This window comes from Taurulus bubalis (genome assembly GCF_910589615.1).
Source record: "Taurulus bubalis genome assembly, chromosome: 5".
Lineage (NCBI taxonomy): Eukaryota > Metazoa > Chordata > Actinopteri > Perciformes > Cottidae > Taurulus > Taurulus bubalis.
In genome coordinates this window covers 302,712-317,900 of record NC_136593.1, presented here as the reverse complement: position 1 = coordinate 317,900, position 15,189 = coordinate 302,712, and the positions used below count along the sequence as shown (strand labels likewise).

Genomic DNA, 15,189 nt, shown 5'->3' with positions numbered 1-15,189 from the left:
GAGTGAGCTTCAGAGTGAGCTTCAGCTTACTGAAGCCGTTGAGGTCCTGGCTGGAGGAGAACGGGTCGTCTTTGCGCAGCGTGCTGACTTTAGTGCAGCTCTTATCGGCCGAGGTCACCGGACACATCTCACTCTGCTGGGCGGAGCCAATGGCCGTCTCCTTCTGCTTCTTAGCCAGCTTCCTGTAGTGGAACGACACACACATGAAGGGCCGGCAGTAACACACACACACACACACACACACACACACACACACACACACACACACACACACACACACACACACTACACACACTACACAGAACTACACAGAACTACACATGATGACATCATGGAGGACACATCGTAAACGTGCAGTAACGGAACACAGGAAACACTAGATGAGGATGAACATCGTCTTTTATGCATCTTTGTATCCAAAAGCTCAGAAAGCTTTCTGGTTATGAAACATCTGTTTGTTTCTCACTTTATGTATTCATGCAGTGACCTGATGGTCAAGGTAAACATTGATGTTAACTTTCTAGGCTATTTAGTATCTATTCTTCTTGTTCTTCTGTGCTGGTTCTCCTGAAACTACTAAATGTAACTACTTTCAATTCAATTCAGTTCATTTTATAAAGCCCAACATCACAAATACAAGTTATCCTCAGAGCTTTACAGTCTGTAACATCACATCCTGTCCCAGGACCCAGAACAACTCCCCAAATATGTGTGTGTGTGGCTGTGTGTGTGTGTGTGTGTGTGTGTGTCTGTGTGTGGCTGTGTGTGTGTCTGTGTGTGTGTCTCTGAGTGTCTGTGTGTGGCTGTGTGTGTGTCTGTCTCTGTGTGGCTGTGTGTGAGTGGCTGTGTGTCTGTGTGTGGCTGTGTGTGTGTCTGTGTGTGTGTGTCTGTGTGTGTGTGTCTGTGTGTCTGTGTGTGTCTGTGTGTGGCTGTGTGTGTCTGCCTGTATGTGTGTGTGTGTGTCTGTCTCTGTGTGGCTGTGTGTGAGTGGCTGTGTGTCTGTGTGTGGCTGTGTGTGTGTCTGTGTGTGGCTGTGTGTGTGTCTGTGTGTGGCTGTGTGTGTGTGTCTGTGTGTGTCTGTGTATGTGTCTCCATCAGCTCCACCTGCTCTATCAGCTCTATCAGCTCCACCTGCAATATCAGCTCTATTAGCTCCATCAGCTCTCTATCGGCTCCATCAGCTGCATCAGCTCTATCAGCTCTATTAGCTCCATCAGCTTCATCAGCTCTATCAGCTCTATTAGCTCTATCAGCTCCATCAGCTCTATTAGCTCTATCAGCTCCATCAGCTGCATCAGCTCTATCAGCTCTTTTAGCTCCATCAGCTCTCTATCAGCTCCATCAGCTCTATCAACTCCATCAGCTCTATCCGCTCCATCAGCTCCATCAGCTCCATCAGCTCCACCTGCTCTATCAGCTCCATCAGCCGCATCAGCTCTATCAGCTCTATTAGCTCCATCAGCTCTCTATCAGCTCCATCAGCTGCATCAGCTCTATCAACTCCATCAGCTCTATCAGCTCCATCAGCTGCATCAGCTCTATCAACTCCATCAGCTCTATCTGCTCCATCAGCTCCATCAGCTCCACCTGCTCTATCAGCTCTATCAGCTCTATCAGCTCCACCTGCTATATCAGCTCTATCAGCTCCACCTGCTATATCAGCTCTATTAGCTCCATCAGCTCTCTATCAGCTCCATCAGCTCTATTAGCTCCATCAGCTCCATCAGCTTCATCAGCTTTATCAGCTCCATCAGCTTCATCAGCTCTATCGGCTCCATCAGCTCCATCAGCTTCATCAGCTCTATCAGCTCCATCAGCTCCATCAGCTCAATCAGCTCTATCAGCTCTATCTGCTCCACCTGCTCTATCAGCTCCATCAGCTCTATCAGCTCTATCAGCTCTTTCAGCTCCATCAGCTCCACCTGCTCTATCAGCGCCTCTGATTCATTCTCCTCCTCCTCATCCTCACTTCTCTGTGATGAGCGCAGAGCGGCCTTTTCTTTTTCTGGCTATCTGACGAGACTTAGACTGAAAGTGTGCAGGAGGTGAGGAGGAGGGGAACAAAGAAAGACAAGTCAAATGGAAGAGATGAAGAGAGAGAATAAAAAACAAGAAGAGCGTTGGGGTTAGAAAATAAGGGAGGAAAAAAGGAAAGGAGATATTCTTCCACCACCCCTCCTTCTCAAAAACCTTTTACCTCTCACACATTCATCCCGCTGATGGACTCATTGAAATTAGTAATTCCTGCGCATTGTAAGTGGCAATAAGCACGACATAATCCCTCTTTAACCGCTCGCCATAACTACTGGTGAACTCTAACCCTCAGAGACACCAGACAGATGTACCAAGAACAACTACTGGTGAACTCTAACCCTCAGAGACACCAGACAGATGGACCAAGAACACCTGTAAGCTCACAGCTCACAGCTATGAAGCATGGGGTTGAGGTTCACCTGTAAACTCACAGCTATGAAGCATGGGGTTGAGGTTCACCTGCAAACTCACAGGGCGCAAACCAACGGTGGTTTGACATTAAATTCACTAACTCTAAGTCACTCTAATTTAATCTTTTCTCATATGGCTCACATCTCGTCTTTGATTAAAATGAGAATCAAAATTAGTTGCATTTCATTAAAACAGACATCTCTGGGATCATTTGAGCTGTTTAAAGCTGCTCAGAGAGAAGTGTAACTTCTCAAGGTTGGAGACAGTTCTTTAGACTTGAATATCCTGTAGATTGGAAACTGATCCAGATCCAATGATTCAGATCCAACCCAGAGATATATAGATCCGTAATCTCGCTACAATCTATGTATCTATTAAAGAGGTGGCTCTGTAGTTTCATTACAATGAATTCATATTCCTTAGACTTGGTGTTTATGGATTATTGTCCTGCAGACTGCTGGCGGTCCTCGAGACGTTTGAGGACACGAGGTCTGAAGGGTTGTGGATGACAGAAACCATGTGAGTCCTCAGCGTCACTAATGTGGATCAAACAAGACAACATGTGAGGAAGTTACTTACAGGTAATACGAGTAGGAATAAGCATGTCTCCTGATGGGACCGAGCCGATGATGAACAGAGCAAAACCCAGAAGAAGGACAAACACATTGGTTAGTTCATGGGTTCAATGGGAAGTCTGTGTTTTATGTTTCATAAGCTTCATGTTTCATAATCTTCATGTTTTATGTTTTAAAAGCTTCATGTTTTATGTTTCATTAACTTCATGTTTTATGTTTCATTAGCTTCATGTTTCATAAGCTTCATGTTTTATGTTTCATTAGCTTCATGTTTTATGTTTAAAAAGCTTAATGTTTTATGTTTCATAAGCTTCATATTTTATGTTTCATAAGCTTCATGTTTTATGTTTCATAAGCTTCATGTTTTATGTTTAAAAAGCTTAATGTTTTATGTTTCATAAGCTTCATATTTTATGTTTCATAAGCTTCATGTTTTATGTTTCATAAGCTTCAGGTTTTATGTTTAAAAAGCTTAATGTTTTATGTTTCATAAGCTTCATATTTTATGTTTCATAAGCTTCATGTTTTATGTTTCATTAGCTTCATGTTTTATGTTTCATAAGCTTCATGTTTTATGTTTCATTAGCTTCATGTTTTATGTTTCATTAGCTTCATGTTTTATGTTTCATTAGCTTCATGTTTTATGTTTCATTGGCTTCATGTTTTATGTTTCATAAGCTTCATGTTTTATGTTTCATAAGCTTCATGTTTTATGTTTCATTAGCTTGATGTTTTATGTTTCATAAGCTTCATGTTTTATGTTTCATAAGCTTCATGTTTTATGTTTCATAAGCTTCATGTTTTATGTTTCATTAGCTTCATGTTTTATGTTTCATAAGCTTCATGTTTTATGTTTCATAAGCTTCATGTTTCATGTTTCATAAGCTTCATGTTTTATGTTTCATTAGCTTCATGTTTTATGTTTCATTAGCTTCATGTTTTATGTTTCATAAGCTTCATGTTTTATGTTTCATAAGCTTCATGTTTTATGTTTCATTAGCTTCATGTTTTATGTTTCATTAGCTTCATGTTTTATGTTTCATTAGCTTCATGTTTTATGTTTCATGAGCTTCATGTTTTATGTTTCATAAGCTTCATGTTTCATAATCTTCTGGTTTTATGTTTCATAAGCTTCATGTTTCATAAACTTCATGTTTTATGTTTCATAAGCTTCATGTTTTATGTTTCATAAGCTTAATGTTTCATGTTTCATAAGCTTTATGTTTTATGCTTCATGAGCTTCATGTTTCATGTTTCATAAACTTCATGTTTTATGTTTCATGAGCTTCATGTTTTATGTTTCATAAGCTTCTTGTTTTATGTTTCACTAGCTTCATGTTTCATGAGCTTCATGTTTTATGTTTCATAAGCTTCATGTTTTATGTTTCATAAGCTTCATGTTTTATGTTTCACTAGCTTCATGTTTCATTAGCTTCATGTTTTATGTTTCATTAGCTTCATGTTTCATGAGCTTCATGTTTTATGTTTCATAAGCTTCATGTTTTATGTTTCATAAGCTTCATGTTTTATGTTTCATAAGCTTCATGTTTCATAAGCTTCATGTTTTATGTTTCATTAGCTTCATGTTTTATGTTTCATTAGCTTCATGTTTTATGTTTCATAAGCTTCATGTTTTATGTTTCATAAGCTTCATGTTTTATGTTTCATTAGCTTCATGTTTTATGTTTCATTAGCTTCATGTTTTATGTTTCATGAGCTTCATGTTTTATGTTTCATAAGGTTCATGTTTTATGTTTCATTAGCTTCATGTTTTATGTTTCATTAGCTTCATGTTTTATGTTTCATAAGCTTCATGTTTTATGTTTCATAAGCTTCATGTTTTATGTTTCATTAGCTTCATGTTTTATGTTTCATTAGCTTCATGTTTTATGTTTCATGAGCTTCATGTTTTATGTTTCATAAGCTTCTTGTTTTATGTTTCACTAGCTTCATGTTTCATGAGCTTCATGTTTTATGTTTCATAAGCTTCATGTTTTATGTTTCATAAGCTTCATGTTTTATGTTTCACTAGCTTCATGTTTCATTAGCTTCATGTTTTATGTTTCATTAGCTTCATGTTTCATGAGCTTCATGTTTTATGTTTCATAAGCTTCATGTTTTATGTTTCATAAGCTTCATGTTTTATGCTTCATAAGCTTCATGTTTCATAAGCTTCATGTTTTATGTTTCAATAGCTTCATGTTTTATGTTTCATTAGCTTCATGTTTTATGTTTCATAAGCTTCATGTTTTATGTTTCATAAGCTTCATGTTTTATGTTTCATTAGCTTCATGTTTTATGTTTCATTAGCTTCATGTTTTATGTTTCATGAGCTTCATGTTTTATGTTTCATAAGGTTCATGTTTTATGTTTCATTAGCTTCATGTTTTATGTTTCATTAGCTTCATGTTTTATGTTTCATAAGCTTCATGTTTTATGTTTCATAAGCTTCATGTTTTATGTTTCATTAGCTTCATGTTTTATGTTTCATTAGCTTCATGTTTTATGTTTCATGAGCTTCATGTTTTATGTTTCATAAGCTTCATGTTTCATAATCTTCTTGTTTTATGTTTCATAAGCTACATGTTTTATAAACTTCATGTTTTATGTTTCATAAGCTTCATGTTTTATGTTTCATAAGCTTAATGTTTCATGTTTCATAAGCTTTATGTTTTATGCTTCATGAGCTTCATGTTTTATGTTTCATTAGCTTCATGTTTTATGTTTCATAAGCTTCATGTTTTATGTTTCATAAGCTTCATGTTTTATGTTTCATTAGCTTCATGTTTTATGTTTCATTAGCTTCATGTTTTATGTTTCATGAGCTTCATGTTTTATGTTTCATAAGGTTCATGTTTTATGTTTCATTAGCTTCATGTTTTATGTTTCAAAAGCTTCATGTTTTATGTTTCATGAGCTTCATGTTTTATGTTTCATGAGCTTCATGTTTTATGTTTCATAAGCTTCATGTTTCATAATCTTCTTGTTTTATGTTTCATAAGCTACATGTTTTATAAACTTCATGTTTTATGTTTCATAAGCTTCATGTTTTATGTTTCATAAGCTTAATGTTTCATGTTTCATAAGCTTTATGTTTTATGCTTCATGAGCTTCATGTTTTATGTTTTATAAACTTCATGTTTTATGTTTCATGAGCTTCATGTTTTATGTTTCATAAGCTTCATGTTTTATGTTTCATAAGCTTCATGTTTTATGTTTCATAAGCTTCTTGTTTTATGTTTCACTAGCTTCATGTTTCATTAGCTTCATGTTTTATGTTTCATTAGCTTCATGTTTCATGAGCTTCATGTTTTATGTTTCATAAGCTTCATGTTTTATGTTTCATTAACTTCATGTTTTATGTTTCATGAGCTTCATGTTTCATGTTTCATGAGCTTCATGTTTTATGTTTCATAAGCTTCATGTTTTATGTTTCATTAGCTTCTTATTTTATGTTTCATTAGCTTCATGTTTTATGTTTAAAAAGCTTCATGTTTTATGTTTCATTAGCTTCATGTTTTATGTTTCATAAGCTTCATGTTTTATGTTTCATAAGCTTCATGTTTCATGTTTCATGAGCTTCATGTTTTATTTTTCATTAGCTTCATGTTTTATGTTTCATTCGCTTCATGTTTTATGTTTCATTAGCTTGATGTTTTATGTTTCATGAGCTTCATGTTTTATGTTTCATAAGCTTCATGTTTTATTTTTCATAAGCTTCATGTTTTATGTTTCATTAGCTTCATGTTTTATGTTTCATAAGCTTCATGTTTTATGTTTCATAAGCTTCATGTTTTATGTTTCATTAGCTTCATGTTTTATGTTTCATTAGCTTCATGTTTTATGTTTCATAAGCTTCATGTTTTATGTTTCATAAGCTTCATGTTTTATAATCTTCTTGTTTTATGTTTCATAAGCTACATGTTTTATAAACTTCATGTTTTATGTTTCATAAGCTTCATGTTTTATGTTTCATAAGCTTAATGTTTCATGTTTCATAAGCTTTATGTTTTATGCTTCATGAGCTTCATGTTTTATGTTTTATAAACTTCATGTTTTATGTTTCATGAGCTTCATGTTTTATGTTTCATAAGCTTCTTGTTTTATGTTTCACTAGCTTCATGTTTCATGAGCTTCATGTTTTATGTTTCATAAGCTTCATGTTTCATGTTTCATTAGCTTCTTATTTTATGTTTCATTAGCTTCATGTTTTATGTTTAAAAAGCTTCATGTTTTATGTTTCATCAGCTTCATGTTTTATGTTTCATAAGGTTCATGTTTTATGTTTCATAAGCTTCATGTTTCATGTTTCATGAGCTTCATGTTTTATTTTTCATTAGCTTCATGTTTTATGTTTCATTCGCTTCATGTTTTATGTTTCATTAGCTTGATGTTTTATGTTTCATGAGCTTCATGTTTTATGTTTCATAAGCTTCATGTTTTATTTTTCATAAGCTTCATGTTTTATGTTTCATTAGCTTCATGTTTTATGTTTCATAAGCTTCATGTTTTATGTTTCATAAGCTTCATGTTTTATGTTTCATTAGCTTCATGTTTTATGTTTCATTAGCGTCATGTTTTATGTTTCATAAGCTTCATGTTTTATGTTTCATAAGCTTCATGTTTTATGTTTCATTAGCTTCATGTTTTATGTTTCATAATCTTCTTGTTTTATGTTTCATGAGCTTCATGTTTTATGTTTCATTAGCTTCTTATTTTATGTTTCATTAGCTTCATGTTTTATGTTTCAAAAGCTTAATGTTTTATGTTTCAAAAGCTTCATGTTTTATGTTTCATTAGCTTCATGTTTTATGTTTCAAAAGCTTCATGTTTTATGTTTCATGAGCTTCATGTTTTATGTTTCATGAGCTTCATGTTTTATGTTTCATAAGCTTCATGTTTCATAATCTTCTTGTTTTATGTTTCATAAGCTTCATGTTTCATAAACTTCATGTTTTATGTTTCATAAGCTTCATGTTTTATGTTTCATGAGCTTCATGTTTTATGTTTCATAAGCTTCTTGTTTTATGTTTCACTAGCTTCATGTTTCATGAGCTTCATGTTTTATGTTTCATAAGCTTCATGTTTTATGTTTCATAAGCTTCATGTTTTATGCTTCATAAGCTTCTTGTTTTATGTTTCATAAGCTTCATGTTTTATGTTTCATAAGCTTCATGTTTTATGTTTCGTTAGCTTCATGTTTTATGTTTCATTAGCTTCATGTTTTATGTTTCATAAGCTTCATGTTTTATGTTTCATAAGCTTCATGTTTTATGTTTCATTAGCTTCATGTTTTATGTTTCATGATCTTCTTGTTTTATGTTTCATGAGCTTCATGTTTTATGTTTCATTAGCTTCTTATTTTATGTTTCATTAGCTTCATGTTTTATGTTTAAAAAGCTTAATGTTTTATGTTTCAAAAGCTTCATGTTTTATGTTTCATTAGCTTCATGTTTTATGTTTCATAAGCTTCATGTTTTATGTTTCATAAGCTTCATGTTTCATGTTTCATTAGCTTCATGTTTTATGTTTCATTAGCTTCATGTTTTATGTTTCATTAGCTTCATGTTTTATGTTTCATAAGCTTCATGTTTTATGTTTCATAAGCTTCATGTTTCATAATCTTCTGGTTTTATGTTTCATAAGCTTCATGTTTCATAAACTTCATGTTTTATGTTTCATAAGCTTCATGTTTTATGTTTCATAAGCTTAATGTTTCATGTTTCATAAGCTTTATGTTATATGTTTCATTAGCTTCATGTTTTATGTTTCATAAACTTCATGTTTTATGTTTCATTAGCTTCATGTTTTATGTTTCATAAGCTTCATGTTTTATGTTTCATAAGCTTCATGTTTTATGTTTCATTAGCTTCATGTTTTATGTTTCATTAGCTTCATGTTTTATGTTTCATAAGCTTCATGTTTTATGTTTCATAAGCTTCATGTTTTATGTTTCATTAGCTTCATGTTTTATGTTTCATAATCTTCTTGTTTTATGTTTCATGAGCTTCATGTTTTATGTTTCATTAGCTTCTTATTTTATGTTTCATTAGCTTCATGTTTTATGTTTAAAAAGCTTAATGTTTTATGTTTCATTAGCTTCATGTTTTATGTTTCATAATCTTCATGTTTTATGTTTCATAAGCTTCATGTTTTATGTTTCATAAGCTTCATGTTTTATGTTTCATAAGCTTCATGTTTTATGTTTCATAAGCTTCATGTTTCATAATCTTCTGGTTTTATGTTTCATTAGCTTCATGTTTCATGAGCTTCATGTTTTATGTTTCATAAGCTTCATGTTTTATGTTTCATAATCTTCATGTTATATGTTTCATTAGCTTCATGTTTTATGTTTCATAAGCTTCATGTTTGATGTTTCATTAGCTTCATGTTTTATGTTTCATTAGCTTCATGAGCTTCATGTTTTATGTTTCATTAGCTTCATGTTTTATGTTTCATTAGCTTCATATTTTATGTTTCATAATCTTCATGTTTTATGTTTCATAGTCTTCATGTTTTATGTTTCATAAGCTTCATGTTTTATGTTTCATCACCTTCATGTTTTATGTTTCAAAAGCTTCATGTTTTATGTTTCATGAGCTTCATGTTTTATGTTTCATGAGCTTCATGTTTTATGCTTCATAAGCTTCATGTTTTATGTTTCATAAGCTTCATGTTTCATAAGCTTCATGTTTTATGTTTCATAAGCTTCATGTTTTATGTTTCATAATCTTCTTGTTTTATGTTTCATAAGCTTCATGTTTTATGTTTCATTAGCTTCATGTTTTATGTTTCATATGCTTAATGTTTCATGTTTCATAAGCTTCATGTTTTATGCTTCATGAGCTTCATGTTTTATGTTTCACAAGCTTCATGTTTTATGTTTTATGTTTCATTAGCTTCATGTTTTATGTTTCATAAGCTTCATGTGTTATGTTTCATAAGCTTCATGTTTCATAAGCTTCATGTTTTATGTTTCATTAGCTTCATGTTTTATGTTTCATTAGCTTCATGTTTTATGTTTCATAAGCTTCATGTTTTATGTTTCATAAGCTTCATGTTTTATGTTTCATTAGCTTCATGTTTTATGTTTCATTAGCTTCATGTTTTATGTTTCATTAGCTTCATGTTTTATGTTTCATAAGGTTCATGTTTTATGTTTCATTAGCTTCATGTTTTATGTTTCAAAAGCTTCATATTTTATGTTTCATGAGCTTCATGTTTTATGTTTCATGAGCTTCATGTTTTATGTTTCATAAGCTTCATGTTTCATAATCTTCTTGTTTTATGTTTCATAAGCTACATGTTTCATAAACTTCATGTTTTATGTTTCATAAGCTTCATGTTTTATGTTTCATAAGCTTAATGTTTCATGTTTCATAAGCTTTATGTTTTATGCTTCATGAGCTTCATGTTTTATGTTTTATAAACTTCATGTTTTATGTTTCATGAGCTTCATGTTTTATGTTTCATAAGCTTCATGTTTTATGTTTCATTAACTTCATGTTTTATGTTTCATTAGCTTCATGTTTTATGTTTAAAAAGCTTCATGTTTTATGTTTCATCAGCTTCATGTTTTATGTTTCATAAGCTTCATGTTTTATGTTTCATAAGCTTCATGTTTCATGTTTCATGAGCTTCATGTTTTATTTTTCATTAGCTTCATGTTTTATGTTTCATTCGCTTCATGTTTTATGTTTCATTAGCTTGATGTTTTATGTTTCATGAGCTTCATGTTTTATGTTTCATAAGCTTCATGTTTTATTTTTCATAAGCTTCATGTTTTATGTTTCATTAGCTTCATGTTTTATGTTTCATAAGCTTCATGTTTTATGTTTCATAAGCTTCATGTTTTATGTTTCATTAGCTTCATGTTTTATGTTTCATTAGCTTCATGTTTTATGTTTCATTAGCTTCATGTTTTATGTTTCATAAGGTTCATGTTTTATGTTTCATTAGCTTCATGTTTTATGTTTCAAAAGCTTCATATTTTATGTTTCATGAGCTTCATGTTTTATGTTTCATGAGCTTCATGTTTTATGTTTCATAAGCTTCATGTTTCATAATCTTCTTGTTTTATGTTTCATAAGCTACATGTTTCATAAACTTCATGTTTTATGTTTCATAAGCTTCATGTTTTATGTTTCATAAGCTTAATGTTTCATGTTTCATAAGCTTTATGTTTTATGCTTCATGAGCTTCATGTTTTATGTTTTATAAACTTCATGTTTTATGTTTCATGAGCTTCATGTTTTATGTTTCATAAGCTTCATGTTTTATGTTTCATTAACTTCATGTTTTATGTTTCATTAGCTTCATGTTTTATGTTTAAAAAGCTTCATGTTTTATGTTTCATCAGCTTCATGTTCTATGTTTCATAAGCTTCATGTTTTATGTTTCATGAGCTTCATGTTTTATTTTTCATTAGCTTCATGTTTTATGTTTCATTCGCTTCATGTTTTATGTTTCATTAGCTTGATGTTTTATGTTTCATGAGCTTCATGTTTTATGTTTCATAAGCTTCATGTTTTATTTTTCATGAGCTTCATGTTTTATGTTTCATAAGCTTCATGTTTTATGTTTCATTAGCTTCATGTTTTATGTTTCATAAGCTTCATGTTTTATGTTTCATAAGCTTCATGTTTTATGTTTCATTAGCTTCATGTTTTATGTTTCATAAGCTTCATGTTTTATGTTTCATAAGCTTCATGTTTTATGTTTCATTAGCTTCATGTTTTATGTTTCATAATCTTCTTGTTTTATGTTTCATGAGCTTCATGTTTTATGTTTCATTAGCTTCTTATTTTATGTTTCATTAGCTTCATGTTTTATGTTTCAAAAGCTTAATGTTTTATGTTTCAAAAGCTTCATGTTTTATGTTTCATTAGCTTCATGTTTTATGTTTCAAAAGCTTCATGTTTTATGTTTCATGAGCTTCATGATTTATGTTTCATGAGCTTCATGTTTTATGTTTCATAAGCTTCATGTTTCATAATCTTCTTGTTTTATGTTTCATAAGCTTCATGTTTCATAAACTTCATGTTTTATGTTTCATAAGCTTCATGTTTTATGTTTCATGAGCTTCATGTTTTATGTTTCATAAGCTTCTTGTTTTATGTTTCACTAGCTTCATGTTTCATGAGCTTCATGTTTTATGTTTCATAAGCTTCATGTTTTATGTTTCATAAGCTTCATGTTTTATGCTTCATAAGCTTCTTGTTTTATGTTTCATAAGCTTCATGTTTTATGTTTCATAAGCTTCATGTTTTATGTTTCATTAGCTTCATGTTTTATGTTTCATTAGCTTCATGTTTTATGTTTCATAAGCTTCATGTTTTATGTTTCATAAGCTTCATGTTTTATGTTTCATTAGCTTCATGTTTTATGTTTCATGATCTTCTTGTTTTATGTTTCATGAGCTTCATGTTTTATGTTTCATTAGCTTCTTATTTTATGTTTCATTAGCTTCATGTTTTATGTTTAAAAAGCTTAATGTTTTATGTTTCAAAAGCTTCATGTTTTATGTTTCATTAGCTTCATGTTTTATGTTTCATAAGCTTCATGTTTCATGTTTCATAAGCTTCATGTTTTATGTTTCATTAGCTTCATGTTTTATGTTTCATTAGCTTCATGTTTTATGTTTCATAAGCTTCATGTTTTATGTTTCATAAGCTTCATGTTTCATAATCTTCTGGTTTTATGTTTCATAAGCTTCATGTTTCATAAACTTCATGTTTTATGTTTCATAAGCTTCATGTTTTATGTTTCATAAGCTTAATGTTTCATGTTTCATAAGCTTTATGTTATATGTTTCATTAGCTTCATGTTTTATGTTTCATAAACTTCATGTTTTATGTTTCATTAGCTTCATGTTTTATGTTTCATAAGCTTCATGTTTTATGTTTCATAAGCTTCATGTTTTATGTTTCATTAGCTTCATGTTTTATGTTTCATAATCTTCTTGTTTTATGTTTCATGAGCTTCATGTTTTATGTTTCATTAGCTTCTTATTTTATGTTTCATTAGCTTCATGTTTTATGTTTAAAAAGCTTAATGTTTTATGTTTCATTAGCTTCATATTTTATGTTTCATAATCTTCATGTTTTATGTTTCATAGTCTTCATGTTTTATGTTTCATAAACTTCATGTTTTATGTTTCATAAGCTTCATGTTTTATGTTTCATAAGCTTCATGTTTCATAATCTTCTGGTTTTATGTTTCATTAGCTTCATGTTTCATGAGCTTCATGTTTTATGTTTCATAAGCTTCATGTTTTATGTTTCATAATCTTCATGTTATATGTTTCATTAGCTTCATGTTTTATGTTTCATAAGCTTCATGTTTGATGTTTCATTAGCTTCATGTTTTATGTTTCATTAGCTTCATGAGCTTCATGTTTTATGTTTCATTAGCTTCATGTTTTATGTTTCATTAGCTTCATATTTTATGTTTCATAATCTTCATGTTTTATGTTTCATAGTCTTCATGTTTTATGTTTCATAAGCTTCATGTTTTATGTTTCATCACCTTCATGTTTTATGTTTCAAAAGCTTCATGTTTTATGTTTCATGAGCTTCATGTTTTATGTTTCATGAGCTTCATGTTTTATGCTTCATAAGCTTCATGTTTTATGTTTCATAAGCTTCATGTTTCACAAGCTTCATGTTTTATGTTTCATAAGCTTCATGTTTTATGTTTCATAATCTTCTTGTTTTATGTTTCATAAGCTTCATGTTTTATGTTTCAATAGCTTCATGTTTTATGTTTCATATGCTTAATGTTTCATGTTTCATAAGCTTCATGTTTTATGCTTCATGAGCTTCATGTTTTATGTTTCACAAGCTTCATGTTTTATGTTTTATGTTTCATTAGCTTCATGTTTTATGTTTCATAAGCTTCATGTGTTATGTTTCATAAGCTTCATGTTTCATAAGCTTCATGTTTTATGTTTCATTAGCTTCATGTTTTATGTTTCATTAGCTTCATGTTTTATGTTTCATAAGCTTCATGTTTTATGTTTCATAAGCTTCATGTTTTATGTTTCATTAGCTTCATGTTTTATGTTTCATGATCTTCTTGTTTTATGTTTCATGAGCTTCATGTTTTATGTTTCATTAGCTTCTTATTTTATGTTTCATTAGCTTCATGTTTTATGTTTAAAAAGCTTAATGTTTTATGTTTCAAAAGCTTCATGTTTTATGTTTCATTAGCTTCATGTTTTATGTTTCATAAGCTTCATGTTTCATGTTTCATAAGCTTCATGTTTTATGTTTCATTAGCTTCATGTTTTATGTTTCATTAGCTTCATGTTTTATGTTTCATTAGCTTCATGTTTTATGTTTCATAAGCTTCATGTTTTATGTTTCATAAGCTTCATGTTTCATGTTTCATAAGCTTCATGTTTTATGTTTCATTAGCTTCATGTTTTATGTTTCATTAGCTTCATGTTTTATGTTTCATAAGCTTCATGTTTTATGTTTCATAAGCTTCATGTTTCATAATCTTCTGGTTTTATGTTTCATAAGCTTCATGTTTCATAAACTTCATGTTTTATGTTTCATAAGCTTCATGTTTTATGTTTCATAAGCTTAATGTTTCATGTTTCATAAGCTTTATGTTATATGTTTCATTAGCTTCATGTTTTATGTTTCATAAACTTCATGTTTTATGTTTCATTAGCTTCATGTTTTATGTTTCATAAGCTTCATGTTTTATGTTTCATAAGCTTCATGTTTTATGTTTCATTAGCTTCATGTTTTATGTTTCATTAGCTTCATGTTTTATGTTTCATAAGCTTCATGTTTTATGTTTCATAAGCTTCATGTTTTATGTTTCATTAGCTTCATGTTTTATGTTTCATAATCTTCTTGTTTTATGTTTCATGAGCTTCATGTTTTATGTTTCATTAGCTTCTTATTTTATGTTTCATTAGCTTCATGTTTTATGTTTAAAAAGCTTAATGTTTTATGTTTCATTAGCTTCATATTTTATGTTTCATAATCTTCATGTTTTATGTTTCATAGTCTTCATGTTTTATGTTTCATAAGCTTCATGTTTTATGTTTCATAAGCTTCATGTTTTATGTTCCATAAGCTTCATGTTTCATAATCTTCTGGTTTTATGTTTCATTAGCTTCATGTTTCATGAGCTTCATGTTTTATGTTTCATA

At 30.6% G+C, this 15,189-nt stretch overlaps 1 protein-coding gene across 1 annotated transcript in view; it reads right to left on the bottom strand.

Annotated features, from left to right (window-relative positions):
• ptprt (protein tyrosine phosphatase receptor type T) overlaps positions 1–15,189 on the bottom strand; it is a gene marked incomplete at its 3' end in the record, with an annotated part of 227,370 nt that overhangs the window by 42,194 nt on the left and 169,987 nt on the right. Inside the window, exon 18 of the mRNA XM_079218368.1 lies at positions 31–182. Within this exon, the coding sequence (XP_079074494.1) occupies positions 31–182 (152 nt within the window). The remainder of the gene's footprint in view (positions 1–30; positions 183–15,189) is intronic.